Source organism: Microtus pennsylvanicus, chromosome 10, assembly GCF_037038515.1.
Source record: "Microtus pennsylvanicus isolate mMicPen1 chromosome 10, mMicPen1.hap1, whole genome shotgun sequence".
Taxonomy (NCBI): Eukaryota; Metazoa; Chordata; class Mammalia; order Rodentia; family Cricetidae; genus Microtus; species Microtus pennsylvanicus.
The window spans coordinates 81372737-81392682 of record NC_134588.1 but is presented as its reverse complement, the minus strand read 5'-3'; the positions used below and the strand labels follow the sequence as shown (position 1 = coordinate 81392682).

Genomic DNA, 19946 nt, shown 5'->3' with positions numbered 1-19946 from the left:
CCGTTTCCTCCCCGAGTTGTCTTTGGTCGTGATGTTTCATCACAGCAATAGTAACCCTAAGACACTAACTATTGGTTTTCCCTAAACTTTGTATACTTTTAGAAGACAAAAATCTATTCTTCATTGGAGTACTACTGATTGGATTACTCTTTGTAAAGCCTTTAGAAGGACGTTCTTCTTGATTTCACTGCTAATCTGTTTTCATATTTCATCTCCTCCTTGTTTGTGTGTGTGCCTAATTATATGTGTGTGCTGTGGCGTGCGTGTGGAGGTCAGAGGTCAACGTGTGGGGCTTGTCTGTCTCTATGTGGGTTGCAGGGTTATCAGCCTTGGTGCCCAGAGCCTGGATTGACCAAGCCCTCTTATCAGCCTGCTACCCGGGGTTTCCTGTTAGTTTTGGTCTTTTGAGACAAGGTCTCTCTATAGAACCCTGGCTGTCCTTTAGCTTGCTATGTAGATTAGGCTGGCCTTGAACTCACTGCTACCTTCTGAGGGCTGGCGTGAGAAGTGTGTGCCACCATGCCTGGCACGGCCTTGGTTCTAGATACCATCTCTCTCACTGAACCCAGAGTTGAGTGATTTGACTAGACGGGTATCTTAGTGTTTCTGTTGCTGTGAAGACACCATGCCCACAGTAGGTCTTATAAAGGAAACCATTTCATTGGGGCTGGCTTACAGGTCAGAGGTTTAGTCCATTATCATCATGGCAGCAAGCATGGCGGAGTGCAGCCAGACTTGATGCTAGAGGAGGAGGTGAGAGTTAGATGTCTGGATCTTTAGTCATCAGGAAGAGATAATGACACTGGGCCTGGCTTGAGCATTTGAAACCCCAAAGATCTTACACAGGTAGCCACTGCTGCTAGGAATTCATGGGCACAATAGTTAGAAGTGTCTTCCCTGGCTAGCTTTCATAGTGCCATGTTTAGAAAATAGCATTTCATAGCACCCTTTCCTCTCCTCTCGCTCTTAGATTCTTTCCACATCCTCTTCCACAATATTCCATGGAGGAAGTGATATAGGCACTCAGCAGTTACTTCCTGTCTGCATCAACTACAAATAGAAGCTGCTCTGAACATTTCAGAGAGGGACGCTAGTCTATGTGTATAAACACCGGAAGGCAGTTTGGCACAATATCCATTCAGCAAAACAATAGTAGTAGGTTCCCATCTTTGGGTCTGGGACCTCCCTAGCCACCGTTTTTGACCAGGTTTGTATGTCGTATCAGACATGAATTCCTCTTGTGGAGAGAGCCTCAGATCCAGCAATAAAGTGATAGGACACTCCCATGTCAGACACCAATGAGCACACTTGCCTGGCAAATTGGTACTGTATAGTGCGCAGGGTTGATAGCTAGATCAGAATGTTGCCGCCTTTTCTCCAGCAGCAGACTAGATGCACATTGCAGCAGTATGAAAGTTAGCACACTTCCAGCTCATGTTTAGCTTGATTTATCAAGTAGTAGGGTCTTATCATCTGGTTGGTAACTGAAAACAATGGCAATGGCTTGTATCACTTTGGGGGGCAGTTCATCATAAGGTATCCTATGACCTAATGACCCTGGGACATTCTGGGAGCAGCATTGTTATATGATGTTTTTAACATTCTCTAAGTATTTTAAAGTTTATGCTGTCTTCTTTTCTCTGACCCATGATTTTTAGAATCGTTTTCTAGATTCTGGAATATTCTCAGTCATTTCTCATTGACAAGTGCTTTCTCACATTCTGTCTAATATACCCCTGTGCTAGCTTTTGTTTTGTCTGTCCCACAGAAGCAGAGTCATTGGGAAGAGGGAAGAGTTGCCTCCATCAGATTGGCCTGCGGTCCAGTTCAGGGGGACGTTTTCTTGACTAACAATTGATGTGGGAAGGTCTATTCATGTGGGTGGTATGACCCCTGGACAGGTGGTCCTGCACTGTATCAGAATGCAAACCGAGTAAGCCATGAGAGCAAGCCGGTAAGCAGCGCCCCTCCACGGCCTGTGCTTCAGTTCCCGCCTCCAGGTTCCTTCCTTGAGTTCCTGCTCTCCCTTCCCTCCGTGATGGAGTGTTCAAGATGTGTAAGCCAAAGGAATCCTTTCCTCCTTAAGCTGCCTTTGGCCACGGTATTTGTACAGCAGCAGGAAGCAAACGAGAATGCTTCCCCAACAGCTCCCACATGTCCGTCCGAGTTCCTTGTCTCCCTCAACAAAGTCTTTAGCAATATTCGACACATCTGTTTATGGGTTTCCCCAAAGCTGCTGCCGTCCTGACTCCTATTTGTTTTCTCTGCTGCGTTCCTGTCGTGCACATTATTTCCTCGCTTTGTATTTCTGACTGTGAACTCATCTGCAATAGACTGTGTCCCACTGTGGGTGTTTGATGTGTGCAAGGTGGGAAGTGGTTTTGTATGTGCCTCTCTGAGTCTTATTGTAGCAGGCCAATTTGACCTTTTAAAATGATTGTGTTAAATTCAGATTTTTTTCATCTTCACATGGCAAAGTTTGTGGTTTTAATTTCTCATGCCTTTCTTCCCCCTACATCGACCACCTTGAGTGGATGGCAGGCTTTCTTGCCTCGCCTGGGGCGGGGAGGGGCCTGATGGGAAGAGTTTTTCTAGTCCTTTTTGGAGGATGAAGATTCCTCTGGGAATTGTGCTGGACATTAAGTAGTTCTTCCACCCTCCGTGGGCTTGCACATCCTGTCAGCCCCAAGGGGCGGTGTGCGGGTGGGCTGGAGGGGTCTTGGGCTGGCTAGCTTTAAATGTCAACTTGTCACCACCACCTAGGCTCACCTGGGTAGATCAGGTCAGCCTGTCGGCACATCCTTGGAATTGACAGTTGGTGGGAAGACCCACCCTGAACATGAGTGGCCACTTTCATAGGCTGTGTCCTGAACTGTGTCAGAGTGAAGGAAGCCTGCTGAGCATTGCTAGTGCACAGCAGGGGTCCGTGTGTATCTTCTCTCTCTGATCCTGGCTGCAGATATGGTGCTTGAGGTTCCCACCTCCTGACTTCTCAGCCTGGAACTGGAAGCCAAATAAACCCTTCCCCCCTGCATGTTGCTCTTGGACAGGGTCTTTCACACAGCGACAGAGTGAAGCTAGGACAGACAGACATGTCATGTGTAAACCTATAGCTCCTGCTAACTATGGCGCCCTTCTTTCTGGAAGGTGAGCACTTTCTGTCTTCCTTCCTTCCTTCCTTCCTTCCTTCCTTCCTTCCTTCCTTTCTTTTTGTTTTGGAGACAGGCTTTCTTTACACAGCCCTGCCTGTCCTGGAACTTGCTTTGTAGACCAGAGTGGCTTTGAACTCACAGAGATCTCACTGCCTCTGCTTCCCAAGTGATGGAATATTTTTTTTTATCTTCTGAATGCCAGTATATAGGGTAAATATTTTCCCTTTAAATATATGTTTTCATAGTTGGAGGAGCCCTTCTGCATCAACTCAGCCTGCCATATCACTACTTCTCAGTTAGAAACAGAGAGCATAGACAGAACTCTTGGGCCCATGACATTAGGGACAGAGGTAGGAACAGAAACCCCTTTAAGAGCTAGAAGGAGCACATGATATGAGTGGAACCAAAGAGAGTTGGTTTAGAAAGGTCTTTGCACCTGATGTGAGGCCAGCTCTTCCCAGGAGAGCTTTGTGCTTACCCTTCATATGTAAAGGGATTTTGAAAGGAAAGCTCAGAAAAACACACACACATATACATACACACATACACATATATATCCACATACATACACACATGTTGAAATACATATATATATATGTGTGTGTATATATATGATGAACTGACCAAGGGAACAGCTACTGGTGTTTCCCCTCTAAGGAGACTACTGTTCTAGAATAATTTGGAAACATCTGGTTGCTCCTATGCCATTCAGAGGGATTCTATCTGCCTTTTTCTCCGGACATCAGCATCCACCCAATGGAAAGGAGGCATAATTTCATATTGTCTCGACTTCCTGTTCTCTGTGTTGTCTGCCTTTTCATGTCTGACTGTTTGGAGGCCATCTGCCATATGTGTGGCAGGTAAGAACAGCGCACATTGCTTTCATCCTCTCCTCCATCCTGGGGGTATTCTAAGCCATTTTCCCTTCACCTATGCATGTCAGTGTTCTGCTGGGAGGGCCCTGGGGTCCCCATCTGGAAGACTCCATTCTGGCACTGTGGATTGCTCATCTGTGGAGAGGGTCTTACAGCCAGGACCAGAATGAGCATGCATTTGTGAGCCTATAGCAAGAATGCTAGGTCTTTACGATAATTAGTGTTGGCCTCAACGTTCCCACATTACAGGTTGGGATTCTATGGTCTCAAAGCCCGATAGCACTCCCCAGGATCTTTAAGAAGTATGGAGTGCCCCTGGGCTTGTTAGCCACGTGATGGGGGAGAGTCTTCTGTTTTGTGTTAATTTCATTGGTTAAATAAAGGCCCTAATAGGACAGAAAATTAGGTAGGCGGAGTAGACAGAACAGAATGCTAGGAGAAAGAAGCTGAGTCAGAGAGTCGCCATGATTCTCCCACCAGACACAGCCGCAGGTTAAGATCTTCCCTGGTAAGCCACCTCGTGGGCTACACAGATTATTAGAAATGGGTTAGATCAATATGTAAGAGCTAGCCAATAAGAGGCTGGAACTAATGGGCCAGGCAGTGTTTAAAGGAATACAGTTTCCATGTAATTATTTCGGATAAAGCTAGCCCTGGGCCCCAGGAATGTAGCCCGCCACTCTTATCACAACAGCCACGCATCTGGCCTCAGAGACTGGAGGTTTTATCTCTACTTTATGCTGCCTGTACACATGTTTGGACATCCTTACAGGGAACACCTATCTCTATACTGAGTTCCTGTCGATCAATTAGAATGACATATGAAACCTGTGTCTCCCTCAATCACAATATGGCCTGCCATTTACATTAGCAAAGACTTAGTTCCCTTTGTCCTTTTTCTTCCATGGCCCAGTATCTTTTATTTTTAGATGCAGAATCTTTTTAGGCTACCCAGGTTGGCTTCAAACTCCTGACTTCATGTGATGTTCCAAGCCTCATTCTCTGACCTTGGTGCTGGCAGAGTCTAGATACAGGCCATTGAGCTGTGAATTTGTACCATCTGTCGGTAGGAACAGTAACATCGTCACTTTTCTTGGCATTACATTTTATTGAATACAGACTTATAGTCCTTATAAATATCTGGAATAGAATACTTTCAATATACTGTTCTTTATTCATACACGTATTTCTTTAAAGCACAGAACTATAAATTAAAATGTACATATACCATAAATCTAGAACTATATTATAAAAATAGAACCCAAACATCAACTTCATATATAATTTGGCAATGTAGCAGTATGATAAGGTGGCCATACTTTCAGTGCATCACTGCTTCAAACAACTGTCTCATTTTCCATCTCTTTAGGGACACATGGGAGAGTCTCCTTTCCCAGGTCCCCACAGAGCAGCCTGTGGCCACGGCTCAGTGTTGCCTTTGTTCTTGGAGGGGGAAGGCCAGCTTCCAGTCTCTTCCTAAGGGAGGAGGTGTTCCCTCCAGCCAAGGGTCTGCCACTCATGAGTCTTGACACCCTCACAGTGCATGGTTTGATATATCCAGTAAATACAGTGAATTCATTTCCTGATAAAGAACTGCAAGTATAGGCTTGGTTCGTCCAGATCAGTAAGTAGTTCAAAGATCACACAGACAATGCCTGCTGGACAGCGTCATCCCAAAGGGCTCTGCGACCATGCAGCCCTTACTCACAACCCAACCTTTAATCTTCACAGCCTTGCCCAAAGACTTAGTTCCCTCCGATATCAAATGAAGAAAATTGGCTCACTCTGTTTTTTCTTTCTGAATATCTGCATGAGATTATCTGAACTCAAGGAAGACTGCTGTGGACCATGGAAGGAAGGTCTTTGGGGGTATAGGCCTCTGTATTTTAATTTGCCTCGGGCTATATGTGTATCTGCGAGTGTGTGGAGAGATGGTGGCGGGTGACAATCCAGGGCTAACCTCTACCTTCATGTCTTATTGGGTCCATACCATGTGACGAGATGATGCATCCTGTCGTTAGGCAGAACTACTATGCACACCGCTGGGTGCTGCTGGGAACAAAGTACAAATGTTAAGTTTTTGCAGATCCTAGAGGAAGCTCCCAGCCCACCTAGGCTGCTTCCAAGCTGAGCTAGTCTCATTTCCACTGGTAAAGGCCAGAGACCACCTTGAAAAACAATGAGGGACTCTTTCTCCTAACATTCCAGGTTTGTGTGATGCCTCCCCACACAGCCTGATGGGTTGGGCCCACGAGGACAGGGGAGCAACAAAAAGCTGGGCTGGGGGATGGGAGCAGGGTTTGGTAGGGTCTGGCTCCTGCAGGAGGTCGGGCTAGTGGCCAGCGTTGAGATTGTTTGCCTTGGTTGGGTCTCTAGTGTGTTCCTTGGTTGCTGCTGGCTTGCCCTCAGCAGGCTGCCGTGCACTGCAGAGATCTCTCATGTCAGCAAGGCTTGCTCCCACAGCTTCTGCAAACTCCACGGAAGAGGTCTCTCTGCAGCTGTGAAAGCTGGAGATGCAGAAGAGGATGGCCTCAGGCTGGGGGTTGTAGCAGGCTCCATATCCGTTGGGGACCACGGGGCCATAACAGCAGAACATCTCCATGGTTGTGGGCACCTGGAGAAGGGCACAGGTCAGAAGCAGCTTACAGGGGCATTCAGCCTGGAACCTGTTAGGATGTGGCGGGTGAGTCCCTAGTTCCTAGGACCTCGGTGCTGTTTGTTTCCCTGTCTGTCTCCTCATCCTGGATTTGACCAGACTGAATGTGTTGGCATGAATGAATGGACATGGCTAGGGTAATAAAGAGGAGCCATCGAGGTGCATGGTGTCGAGGGAGAGAGACCCCAACTCACTCCCCAGTGCGCAATTGGCTCTGCTTGTAGAGCTGGAAGCTCCCAGGGCGACCTGCTGCTCCGGCTTGAGCCAAGACTTTCCTTCATCTAGGGGCCATTTGAGGCGCTGTGGCAATCAGGCTAATTTACTAAACAGCACCCTGGTGGCACCCAACCATTAGATGGCTTCCCACAGGGAGTAATTTATGAACTGGAGGAAATCTGGCCCATCTTCTCTGTTGATTTCCCCCAGATCCGTAATTACTGTCAGTACCGCCTGGCTGGCCTGATTTCCTCCCCAAGGCCCTCCCGTGCACAATTACTCGGCACCGGGCACCTCCAAACCTGCTGTCACCTGGAATTTTAGTTAATTGTCTAAGATGTTTTGAATTCAGAGGGTTGAGGCTTTGCAATACAGATCTCCGACCAAGAAAGTGTGTCTCTGAAAGCTCAGGCCATCAGCGCCACTTTCGGGCGGGAAAGAACGGCTCACACCCCACCCTCATTTTATCAGTTGGTTTTTGGAAAAGGAGAAGGGATTGTTGGGCTCCTGTAATGTGGGACAGAGTCCATGTTCACTCCACAGGTTTCTGGTGCTGTGTTCTTGGGCCTTCTCAAACGACACTGGCCATTTTAATGGGGCAGAACAAGCCATCAGTCTTGCTAATAGAGTCACTGCATTGTCAGATAAATTTGCCGTGCAATGCCTGAGGCCATGAAGCCATTCCAGAGTGCTCTCTGCCCATGGATGGTTTCCTGAAGAATTTATGTTGTAGTATTCTGCTCTCATTTATTCATGTCTGCAAGCTCACGGCTCTAATGACAAGATTAAATTACTGAGTGGGCTTTTATCCTCAACATTGCTTTGTCGGCCCCCTTTGCCGCCCACGTCCAGCGGTTTGCAGAGAAGGTGACTTCAGGAGGCTGGCGTGTTCATGTGTGCCCTCCCCTCCCCTGCAGCTCCCCACTAAAGAATGTCATTTTGTCCCTGTAGTTTTGGTTCTTTAACACCATCGGCATATGTACAGCACCAGGCTGGTGGCCTGGCTGTTCATTCTCATAATCCAATCCCCGTGACCTAATTGGGGACCCTCCAAGCAGGCCTGTTAGGCTTCAGATCCTAGGGTCCTCTGCAGTGGAATAAAGTCACATGACAGATGGCAAAACAGTACTGCAGGACCCCTAGAGCCCCCAGATGGGTGTGTTCTCAGGCTGCCTACCTTGGCTAAGGAAGCCTGTGGCCATTTCTGCTTAGGAGGTAGGAGAATATCAATTCCCTGAACATTTAGATGATTCTACAAAAGGGGACAGAACACTTAAGAAATAGAGCCTCAGACTGGAGAGATGGCTCAGTGGTTAAAAGAACTTGGAGCTCTTCCAGAGGACCCAAGTTAAATTACCAGCACTCATATCCGGCAGTTAGCTCACAGTTGCTTGTAACTCTAGCTCCAGGGGCTCTAACACCCTGTTGTGACCTCTGAGGGCATCAGCAGACACAGCATACACTCACATACATGTACACATACCTAGAAATACACACAAGTAAAGATAAAACTTGTTCAAAAATAAAAAGAAGAGCTGGGTGATGGGGTTGAGAGTGAAGAGGGTATTTGTTGACTTCAATGTTTGATGGCACAGTAGAAAGGATATGGTTGACAACAATGACTCAAATAGAAAGGACTTTGAATGTTCTCTAAATGACTAAGTTGATAGATAAACCAACTAGGCTGATCTGACTGCTCCCCATTATATGCAGATAATTCAGCATACACTGTACTCTGTAAGGATATATAATTATTTTTGCAAATTGACATATATTAAATATGCAAATATACTCATGAGTGAGTGAGTGAGAGAGAGAGAGAGAATGTGTGTGTTGTATGTATGTTAAAAATAACAGAGACAAAGATTCCCAGTCATTAATGTTTTCAGAAACTCCTTGGTTCTACTACGAGGCCCTGGTCACACATACAGAAGCTGTACCTGGCTGGTGGAGAGGACAAACCGGTTGCTCATCAAGTATGTTTCATCCATGAACATCTCGGGAGGTTCCTTGCACAGGTCCCGTGCCAGCTCCCTCAGTGCCAGCAGGTGGTTGTCAATGGCCATGCCTGTTATGGCCTAGAAGTCAGGAACACAGAAGACAATGAGACCTGCATTTCTCTCTACCTTCTTTCCCCTTCTTGTCTCTCAAAACCGGGGATGACTCCAGCAGTCACAGCCCTTACTTAAACTATTCTGGGTAGAGAGCCGGTATGACTGTATGATCTTCTGCTCAGGCTGACTGCTTTATATGTGGCCTCTGCTCCTGGACTTCCTTCCTTCCTTCCTTCCTTCCTTCCTTCCTTCCTTCCTTCCTTCCTTCCTTCCTTCCTTCCCTCCCTCCCTCCCTCCCTCCCTCCCTCCCTCCCTCCCTCCTTCCCTCCTTCCTTTCTTTTTTTGGCTTTTCAAAACAGGGTTTCTCTGTGTAACAGCCCTGAGTGCCCTGGAATTAGCTCTTGGCTGGCCTTGAACTCACAGAGATTTGCTAGCCTCTGCCTCCCGAGTGCCAGGATTAAAGGCACAAACCACCACTGCCCGGCCCTGCTCCTGGACTCTTGCATACTGTCGCTGTGTCCAGAGAGGGCTGGGATCTACTTTACAAATGTCTGGATGGAAGGTAGGTGAGCCCATCGCCTGCTACAGAGCTGCGCCAGCATGCTACTATAGCACAAGAATGGGCGAGCCTGCTCCCCGCACCAGCCTGCTCTGGCCAGGTAAAGAGCATGTGGGGAAAAGGCTGGCTCATGTGTTGGATCCAGGAATAGGGGAGGGGCGTCAAAACTGTCAGGGTTAGAATTGCACCATAACTAATTCTTCACCTTCTGACACAAAACTGGGACAGGGTTCATCACCCAGTTGGGACAATGTGTAGACTCACTGAAATTTGATTCATAATCTCAGGAATGAAGTCAGGAAGTAGATTGCTGAGCAAAAGCTCTGCTGATGCTAAAGGCAAAAATGTTAGCTGAATGATGTGGGCTCTCTCTCTCTCTCTCTCTCTCTCTCTCTCTCTCTCTCTCTCTCACACACACACACACACACACACACACACACACACACACACTCACACACATGCACGGATATGGTTAAACTCTTCAGTAGGTGGAGTGGAAGAGGGAGAACTTCAGGATGGCCTGAGGAGAGGATGCAGGGACTGGAACCAGGGCCAGAGCCTTCTTCTAGGTCTCTCCACCTTGAGGCCGGGTGGATGGCATCTACACTCCTTTATTTGCTTTTTGTCTGTGATTATGTGTTTTTTTGGGGCAATCGCAGAAGTGGGGAGACTCAGGAGACTGTTCCTAGACAGTAGTCATAACCTGGTTACCACCAGACTAATCCAACTTTTGGGGTTCGGTTATGTATGGTGGCCATTTAGCTGTTTCAGTCCCTGTCAGGTTGAAACCATTCTTTCCCAGTGACCTTTGCTTAGGTTTACAAGGCACATATTCATATCTGACAACGGCTCTCCTTCCGTTAAGAACAAATGCATAAAGATGCCACAGAGGCCCCGGTCTCTCTAAAGTTATCTAATTACAGTCTGAAAAGACAAGTTATAAAACGTCAGTGAACTTTATTCCTAATTTATTTATGTAAGGTGTTGCTGGAGATGGACTCGGGCACCTCATACATGCTAAGCAAGTATTCTACCAGGGAGCTACAGCCAGGTCCCATGGTTTGGTTCTTATATGCCCTGTTGGTACAGAGAGGAAGGACTCCAAGCCCTCCCCGGTAGGGGACACTTTTCCTCTCTCCGGTGACCTCTCTTTACCCTTTCACTGTGAAGGCCCACCCAGGGAGTTGTTAAGCAAAGCAGCCTGCTCTTGCTGCTCTTGTCAATCAACAGTCCTTCAGAGGGGTGGTAGCCATGGGTCCATCTCGGACCTCCAGGAGCTACTCTGTCCCTGATGCTGCTACCGTGGACGGCAGAGGTCTGTGTCGGTAGTCACCATTGTGTGAACTGCATGTAGCTATAAACCAAAAACAGAGGCTGGGAAGGAGGAGTGTTGAGAGACAGGAGAGTAGAGAGGGGGCCTGAGCCACCATGCCATCCCATGGGGGTGGGGTGGGGCTTTCCTTTCTATCTCTATCAAATAACACTCAAGCCGTCTTGTTCCTGTGTCTTTCCCCTGCTGCCATGGCTGACTGGTACTACTGTCACCTACCAGCTGCCTTCTTAGCTCTCCTCTCTCTGCTGCCCACTCCTGGATCAGTGGCTTTTGTCTGATCCCACTCCACGGGGCCAAGGCCTTTCTAGCTACTCCTTCTGATATTATTTATGTTCATTGTTCTTAATTCTGGCTTAAGAGCCAACTGCATTTTCCAGACTTGCTTATAAACTTCATGTTAGAAGAAATAAAATAGTAAACCAGGTGATGGTGGCACAGGCCTTTAATCCCAGAGGCAGAGGCAGGTGGATCTCTGTGAGTTCAAGGCCAGCCTGGTCTACAGAGTGAGTTCCAGGACAGTCAGGGATACACAGAGAAATCCTGTCTCAAAACAAACAAACAAACAAAAAGTAAAAAGAAATAAAACATTAACTTCTGATTCCTCTACCTACCCATACTTCTCGGTCTTTCCAATAGATCATATTTCAGCTCTTTGTGTTTGAGCAACAGCTAAGGCTTAGATGCTGTCATTATGTAAACATTTGCAGTTGGGTCTCATAACGTATTACACTTAGATCAGAACCCAGGACCTATCACATGTTAAGCAAATGCTCTGCCAGTTTAGCTATAGAATTTCTTTCTTATTAAACTTTTTGTTCTTCTACTTCTAACTAGTTCTCAACTGCGGCCATCACGTCATTTGTCCTCTCTCTCATCCGGCCTCTGCGTACTAATTGCTCTCTAGATGCTGAGTAGCTGTTGACTTCCTGTCTCCTTTTGGCATCATGGGCGAGTCCTTCTACTTCCTTTTAGTTTGTGTGTGTTGAACCTTCTGGTTTTTGTTAGCTTTGATGTCTCATTTTTCTCTTTGGAGACATGCAGCCTTTAGTAGTTTTATAAGAAAGATTATTTAGTAAGTAACAAACGCTAATTTCTTCTGTCTAAAATGTCTTTTTTCTCTCTCCAAGTCTGATGACAGTTTAGCTAGGTATGGAAAGCCCCTGAAGGCCTGGCTATGCTAGCATCGGTGGCAAGCTCTCCGCCACTGAGCTTTCCTTTGCTGTGTTCCTGAGTTGCTGTATTGATGATCCCTCCACTCTCCAGTTTCTCTTTCTGAACAACTTTTATTTGGGATACTGTTCACCCAAACAACCCACTGTATCTTTCTAATATCTCACCCATTTTTTGTTTGTGTTTAAAGCAGTTTGCCTCATATTGTCTCACAGTATTTCCACTGAAGTTTCTACTACATTCCTTCCTAGAACTTTATTTCTTGATAATAGTTTTTAGACTTTCCCGTTATTATTTATAGAAAAAGAAATCTTGAAAATCCATATTCTGAAAGTTACTAGTCAATGAAATACATTAAGAGGCCATGCTTTGGGGCTGGAGAGATGGCTCAGAAGTTAAGAGCACTGACTGCTCTTCCAGAGATCCTGAGTTCAGTTCCCAGCAACCACCTTGTGTCTTACGTATCATCTATAATGAGATCTGGTGCCCTCTTCTGGTGTGCAGGCAGAACACTGTACGTAATAAATAAATCTGAGAGAGAGGGGGAGAGAGAGAAAGAGAGAGAGAATGCTTTTAGTAAGTGATTAGGACATGAGTGTTCTGTCTTGTCAAGGCTCCTATAAGAGAGCCTCCACACAGCTCAGCCTCCTTGCCTTCTACCACATGGACATAGCACATCCTTCCAGTCTGGAAGATGCAGAGGCAGGAGCCATCTTGGAAGCAGGGACCAACAGCCTCCCTGCTATCCCCTTGATCTTAGACTCCCAGATTCCAGAAATGTGGAAAATCTCTGCTCTTGATAAATTATTCGTTCAAGGGATTCTATTAGAGCAGGCCAAACAGAAAAACCCATCAAGCAACCCTCTTCTTTCCATACACCCTGACTTTGGGTGCATCCAGGGTGCCTGAGCTACCCTGGGGTGCTGCAGTGCAGGTCGCTGGGGTTTCCAGCTTCTTTGCTGGTACCCTAAGCCACTGTCGTCTACTCGACTTTCCAGCTCTAATGCTTTGCTGTCGTCTTTCCTCCAATTTTCTCTCCCTCTGAGTGTTCTGGAAAATTTCAGAGCGGGGGACATTCAGCTCTTGTTTGACATGCTATGTTGAATCAGAAGCCCTTTGACCCTGGCCAGCCACAGTTTATAGACCAGTTTTCTCCAGTATCACACAGCTTCTGTTTGCCAAGCCACTCCCACAATGCAATTGTTTTTCTTTTGCCCCACGCTGGTGTTACAGACAACCCAGCTCTTCTGCTCCTTTGCAAGCTGCACACACTGAGCTGCTCTTCTCATCGCGTGCATTCACAAGACGCTTGCCCCTCTCATCGCGTGTATTCACAAGACGCCTGTGTCTCTCATCACATGTATTCACAAGATGCTTGTGCCTCTCATCACGTGTATTCACAAGATGCTTGTGCCTCTCATTGTGTGTGTTCACAAGATGCTTGCCTCTACAATATGCTGCTTTCTCTCCAGGGCTTGCTTGTTTCCTTCCTTCCTTCTTCTTCTTCTTCTTCTTCTTCTTCTTCTTCTTCTTCTTCTTCTTCTTCTTCTTCTTCTTCTTCTTCTTCTTCTTCTTTTTTTTGTTTTTTGAGACAGGGTTTCTCTGTGTAGTCCTAGCCCTGTCTGTCTTGGAACTCACTATGTAGAGCCAGGCTGACCTCGAACTCACAGAGATCCGCCCGCCTCTGCCTTCCCAGTGATGGGATTAAAGGCCTGCACCACCAACTCAGGCTTCCTTCTCTTTCTTAATCCTTCCTGCCTCACATTATGGACTGCTTCCCCTGGGAATTCATCTCAGCTTTTCAGAGGAGGGGAGAGAGAGTGCTCCTCCATGTTCCCTGTCACTCCTCACGATTCTCTGAGGTTGAACAGAACTTTGAAGCTCCTCTAGCTCAACGCCGTGTTGAACTCCATACTGACAGTGCACAGGGATTTGTTTCCGTATGTAGCACACTGCCTAGCATGAAGCAGGACAAAGGATAACTCACGGAATACAGAGAGGATTGTTGCTGGCATTTGGTTCTCACATGTTTCCAAAGGTGCCTCACAGACTTTAGGAGGTGGAGTTCATTGGAAGGGTTTCCTATGATGGTGGGCGTGCCCTTGAGGGGATTGGGCACCCAGCTCCTCCCTTTCTTCTTTCCCTTTTACTTTAACACAGAAGGGAACAGTTTTGTTTCATCGTGGCCTCCCTGTCATGATATACTGCCATTCCACAGACCTTAAAGTCCTGGAAGCCACCAACCATGGACTGACACCTCTGAAGCTGTGAGCCAAGGCAGCCTTTCCCTTTTCTGTGCCAGTGGGCTGGCTGCCTCAGCTATTTTGCTGGAGTAATGGAGAGCAACATTTTTGAGACAAGAGTCTCACTCATATACCAGGCTCGCCTAGAACTTGTGATCCTCCTGCTCTGGGCTCCTGAGTACTTGGAGCACAGGTTAATACAGTGCTTAAACAGAACAAGCACAGCTATTAAGATGATTAGGGATGGAGTCAGAGGAAATTCTACACTGATGATTCTAAACCCCAGACATATTTTGTGTTTGCTTTCAAGTACATAGAGAAAAATTTCGTCAATTCTTCTCATAGATTTTTGCCACCCTTCTGGTTGTTTTTGAGTAATCTGTAATTAGCATATTGATCACTAGCTCGAACCCCATTGTTTATATGCAAATAGTGGCTTTGAGATATTAAAAAATAAATTATTCCCTCAAACTAGAGAAATAGTCCCCACACAATTTTGATTTCACTATTAATTTTCAGCAAAGACCTTCAGTTCACAGGCAACATAAATGAACATATAGCAATCAAAAGGGAAAAGTAGCCCTGGGTGATAATAAATTCTGACTCCTTCCCAGTGTTCCAGGGACCAAGCTACAAGTATTCATAGTTATGGTTATATCAACAGATTTCACATACTATTCACTGTTCTCTGGTGGGACCTGGGGAGGGCAGGGAGGCTCTGCTGCCCATGTTGTAGAAACAAGACCTGTCCAGTGGTAGAAGTCTGTAACCAATCCCAGCCACTGGACAGACTGAAGTAAGAGGATCCCACATTAAAGGCCAACCTGGGCTAATAGTGAACTCAAGGCCAGCCTGGGCAACATAATGAGACTTTTGTCGCAAAATGAAAAATTTAAAAAGAAAAAAAGGACGTAGCCTATAGCTTAGTGCCAGAGCACTTGCCTAGCCTGTGTAAGACCATAGCATCAATCCCCAGTGCCACAGAATAACTTAAAAATGAATAAAAATCAGAGTTGGTAGCCTTGCTGAGTCACTGAGCAGTTGGTGTTGGGGAGGCACCGCCACTCACCATGACTGTGTACCCAGTCTGGGCCTGGATGGCTGACTTTAGCAGCTGAAGTTTCTCAGAAGCCTGTGGACAAAGGAGAGGGCGTAAGGGCAGCCGGAGCCAGAGAATCGTGTCGTGGAACAGAGTGCGCGGGCAGCCACGGCAGCCTCACGGGCCTCCTTGTGGCTCCTTAAGGCAGAGAGGGGTTTACCAGCGTGGCAGCCTTGTGGTCGGTCATGGCTTGCACAAAAGCTAGAGCCTCTGGCGTGGCTGATCTGATGTTGTCCACCCGGCCTTCCTGGAACCGGCGAATGGATGCACTCTCGTAGGTGGGCACCAGTCGCCGATACAGCCTGAACAAGACAAAAGATGGATGGCAAACAGTAATTTGTTCTCAGGGAGTCATAAATACTGAAAGAGAAATAGCCCCGGCAGGCTTTATTTTCATAGCTCTGACATGACGTGGCGTAGTATTTCATTTTAATGTTAATAGAATTCTAGAGGAGAACTCCAAAGATGAATGCCGGCAAGTCTTTGATGTGAAGAACCGTGTACACTTTTATACACTGGGGATACCGTGTTGATATAAATGAAGAGGTGATGGTTGCTTTTGAAAAACAAACACCACCAATCTGTAGGAAACCTGGAATTTTCTGTGAGGCCCAATGAGTGTTGATTGATGCCACAGCACAGATGAAAGGGCAATCCATCATACCTCTTAGGGAAGCCTGCTTTATTTTACATGGATCAGCCGTGGCCTCTGGCCAAAGCAGGTGAGGAAGGGGAGTGTGGACGGATGCCCAGGCCCACAAGCATGTCAAGGTGCCTCTCATGGGAAGGATTGTGCCTGGCAGCCCCACCCACTGTTTTCGTGTCCTGGCCATTCTAGCAGAGCTCATGCTGATGACGACAAAGCCCTTCTCCCTGAGCATGGAAACCAGGTGAACACGGCCAGGCTTGCATCCCTGACCAGCAGAATCCCCACTTCCCATCAACCAGTAAAGTCTGTGGAGTTGAGGGTAAGGAGTAAGACAGCAGAGCTCAGACCAGTGAAAGCCTAGTGAGTCGTGACTCTACGGCTTACTACCTTTATAGGGTGTGTCAGCTCCTGGAGGGACAGTTTGATATGATAGGAAACTGGGTGACAACAGAGCTCAAGATGCTTGCTTCTACTAAGAGTATCTCCAAACAGTCCTCTGAGAGGTGACATTTCCATTGGAAGTCTGTGAGCAGATTCACAGCCAGGGCAAAGGTCTGGAGGCCAAATAGTTCACAGGAGGGCCGCAAAGCACAAGGGTGGGCGCCAGGAGTACCAGACAGCAAGTGTTAGTCTTAGTTGCGCATGTCCAAGCCCTCTCTTCGTTGATCGTTTTGGAGGGACCAATGGTGGTGGTAGAGAGGACAGACAGCAGACTTGAGAGACATCTGGAGAACTGATATGGGGGTATGTGGGTGCAATAAAGGGAAAATAAGGAGCCTCTAGTCTTTGATTAGACTAACTTGGGGTGGGGTGGGTGTCATTGCTTCCATGCCTTGAACAAGGCTTGGAAGACCAGGGAGATAGGGGTCCCACCACAGGGGCTCAGATGGGTGGCAGGAATCAGGTGGAGGACAGTCTCTGCAGCTTCTTGGTCTTCCTAACCCGCCTGATTACCCTGCTCTGCATGGCAAGCTCTTGGGTCCCAGCTCAGGCAGTTCCCCCAGTTAGGACACTGTCCTTCTTCTGGAGTTTGATTCTGACCTGAAACCTACTTCAGATGGCAACATCTCCTTGCAGCTGGCGTTGGCCACCTCCAGCGCTCTGCCCGACCCTGAAAGTCACACCTCCCTTCGGGATGCTTCTAGACTCTAAGGCACCCGATTTGACAGTTGACCTGGGTGCAGGCTCATCTTGCCTTCACCCACCTGTAGAAGGCCAGCTGGAGGGCCACCTGGATGAAGGCATCAGGGCTGTATTTCTGCTTCTTAATAAATGTTTTCCCATAGTTGTCAAACTTATAAACAATGAAGTCCAGATTCTTTACTATTCTGTGGAAGAGAAAGAAGATATTCTGCGTGTGAGATGGGCCACCTCTACCACAGAGCCCACCCAAGCTTTCTGAACCTGGTCCATGCCCTCGTGGTCCAGAAGGTGAGTGCACAGCCCTTATCCTCCAGAAATGCCCTAGGGTATCAGAGACCTACCTTCAGCTATCATGCCTTTCTGAAAAGCTCAGCCTAAAGGGGCCTTCTAGGGAGAGCTGAGGTGGGAGGAGCATGGAAATGAGATATTTGCATGGGCAAGGTCAGCCTCACCCACACACCCCCACCTGCTGGCTGCCTATAAAACAAGCCTGAAAGAGACTGTAGGAACAGGGGTCCTGTGTCCCTGTGGATCCTCAGCTGTCCTAACAGTTAACTTCTCAGCCTGCTGTCACCCATGGACAACAGGACTTCATATCTGACCGTCACGGTAGCTCCAGCAAGGGCGGGGGCTTTGCTCATTTATTGCTTTACATGTAACAGAAATCCCAACTTATCTAGTGACTGCCGCTAGGTCTCGCAGGACACGCCTATCACTCTCAGAGTGTCCCAAAGCTTCCCTGTGTCTACACAGAAACACCTATGCCACCCCCATATTGACCAGTGCCATCCTTTATGAGTTAGGGGTCTGGTCTGACTGTCGTGGGGGCATTGCCTGCAAGGTGTATGCCGTTGTCTCAGGTCCTACAGGAATAACCTGTAACTGACAAATACTGTCCCTGGGACTGTAGCCATCCGCTGCCCCAGCCCACCTTAAATCAGTCCTCCTGCCTCACATGAACTGAGCTCCTAGGAGTCATGCAGCTGCTTGGGACAGGAAAGACCCCTACCTTTCGACAGATTCCTTGGGCAAATTTCTCTTTCACCATGGCCGCTCAGAAACCCCCTCCCCACACTTGGCTCACCTAGACCCGCCACATGTCACAGACTGTTCAGGTTCAGGAGACTCCTCATGCCCTGTTAGGAAGAAGCTCGGGGACTTAGGAGCGCACAGGGTCAGCTCAGGTCCCTGAGAATAAGCAGATCCTTTCTGATCCTTCAGCCATTTTCCTGACCCTCCTCTGGCCACCCACCCACTGTGGATCCCCATCGTAAAAGCTGAGATGTCAGCATCACTCCATGGACGCCTGGAAACCCCTTCCACACTCACTAAAGCTAGGCAGCCTCGACAGCAGCTCCACGTGAGGAGACCCCATTCTAGGTTTCCCAGCTTGGCCACACTGTCCTGCTCACCCGTGCTATCCCCTCATTGGCTCCCCCACAATTGCTGCTGAGGAGGGGCTCCTCAGCCTAAGCAAGGTAAGCTCTTCACAGCGTGGTCCAGATTCTCTTTTATGTCCCAATTCCAGCCAGCTTCTCATTTGCTGTCTCTATAGCATCCCGGATATTTATGAACCTTCAGTGGCTTAAACAAGCCACCATGTGCCTCCTCCCTGCCTGCTAGTCCCTCAAACTGCTTTCATCCTTCCAAGGCCTCCCTTGTTATCCAGGCAGAGATCAACCCTTGTCCACCGTCAGCTTAGGGTCTGTATGTCCGTCTGTTTTGGGCACTTCATGCCTTCTACCTCATTTGTTCTGGGGTCTGCTTCTCCCGCTAAAGTCTGGAGGATAAGCCCAGGGCACGTTCCTGAGTTCCCAGTGCTTTGCCACAAACCTGACACACTAGAGCTCTACAAGTCTGAGGAGTGAGTAAATGAGTGTTCTCACACTCATCTCCTGCAGGGACTGACACCCACAGTCCTTCTGCCTGTGTCCCTTAAGGCCCGAACCAGCCCCTCTCCTGGGAAAAAGGCCCCCTTGTCAAGTTGCCGTGTAAAGCCAAGCAAATTAAAATAGCTTGGATTCAAATGACTATTCAAAGTGGTTGTTTATTGCATCAACTCCCGGCCTTGACTCTGCCTACTCAGGTGAAACCTACAGGAAAAAAATAGCTTCATGTTTGCATTTTATGAAAATGGTGGATATTTGAGCAAGGTTATTTCCTGAGCCATGACTCCTCTTTAGCTTGACTGCTTTTCCGTGAGGGGTGAGAGTGGGTGGAGCCTGAAGGGGAACAGAGTCCCAAGGGCCTTTGGAACCATCCAGGGTGCTTCAGCAGCTGTTGAGGGGGCAGAGTGGGCCCCTAAAGGAAACTTAGGGTTCCCCTCACCTTTGAAGTTTCTCTGCCGAGGAGGCGAGGTGACCTTGAGTTTCTGGGGAACATTTCCACCTCAGTCTCCTGGGGGCAGGGAGCTCACTCACTGAGTCAGCTCGGACTAGCTTCTTGTTGCTCTTCATCCTGCAGACACAAAGGGACAACAGCCTCCTGAGACCCTGCAGCAGGGGACTGTGGGCGGCATTGCTTTCCCGTGCAGCCATCTCGGCTGCTTCTGTGCATGGCTCCTGGAGTTTAGGGGGTCTGAGCTGCCCACAGAAGCACCGAGCAGATAACAAACTCAGCGAATGACAGCCAGGAGCCCATCCGCTTCCGCCTGACTCCCAAGTGCGCCATTTGCTTCTATATGCCCTAGTGTTAAACCATGTTCAGGTTTGTGGAAGACTTGGGAATGACGTAACTAGCTGTGTGGTTCCGTCTCCAAAGGTTGGTTTGTGTCTCAATCACTCCAAAGACTCTTTGG

At 47.8% G+C, this 19946-nt stretch overlaps 1 protein-coding gene across 2 annotated transcripts in view; it reads right to left on the bottom strand.

Moving 5' to 3' along the window:
- Nucleotides 1-5122: 5122 nt before the first annotated feature.
- The window catches only part of Chat (choline O-acetyltransferase), a 52333-nt gene continuing 37509 nt past the window's right edge, over nt 5123-19946 (bottom strand). For both annotated transcript variants that reach the window (XM_075987528.1, XM_075987527.1), the window contains 6 exons: nt 19478-19606; nt 17212-17334; nt 15518-15659; nt 15328-15390; nt 8840-8977; nt 5123-6641 (listed from right to left, as the gene is read on the bottom strand). In XM_075987528.1, the coding sequence (XP_075843643.1) occupies nt 6360-6641; nt 8840-8977; nt 15328-15390; nt 15518-15659; nt 17212-17334; nt 19478-19606 (877 nt within the window). In that variant the 3' untranslated portion in view covers nt 5123-6359. The remainder of the gene's footprint in view (nt 6642-8839; nt 8978-15327; nt 15391-15517; nt 15660-17211; nt 17335-19477; nt 19607-19946) is intronic.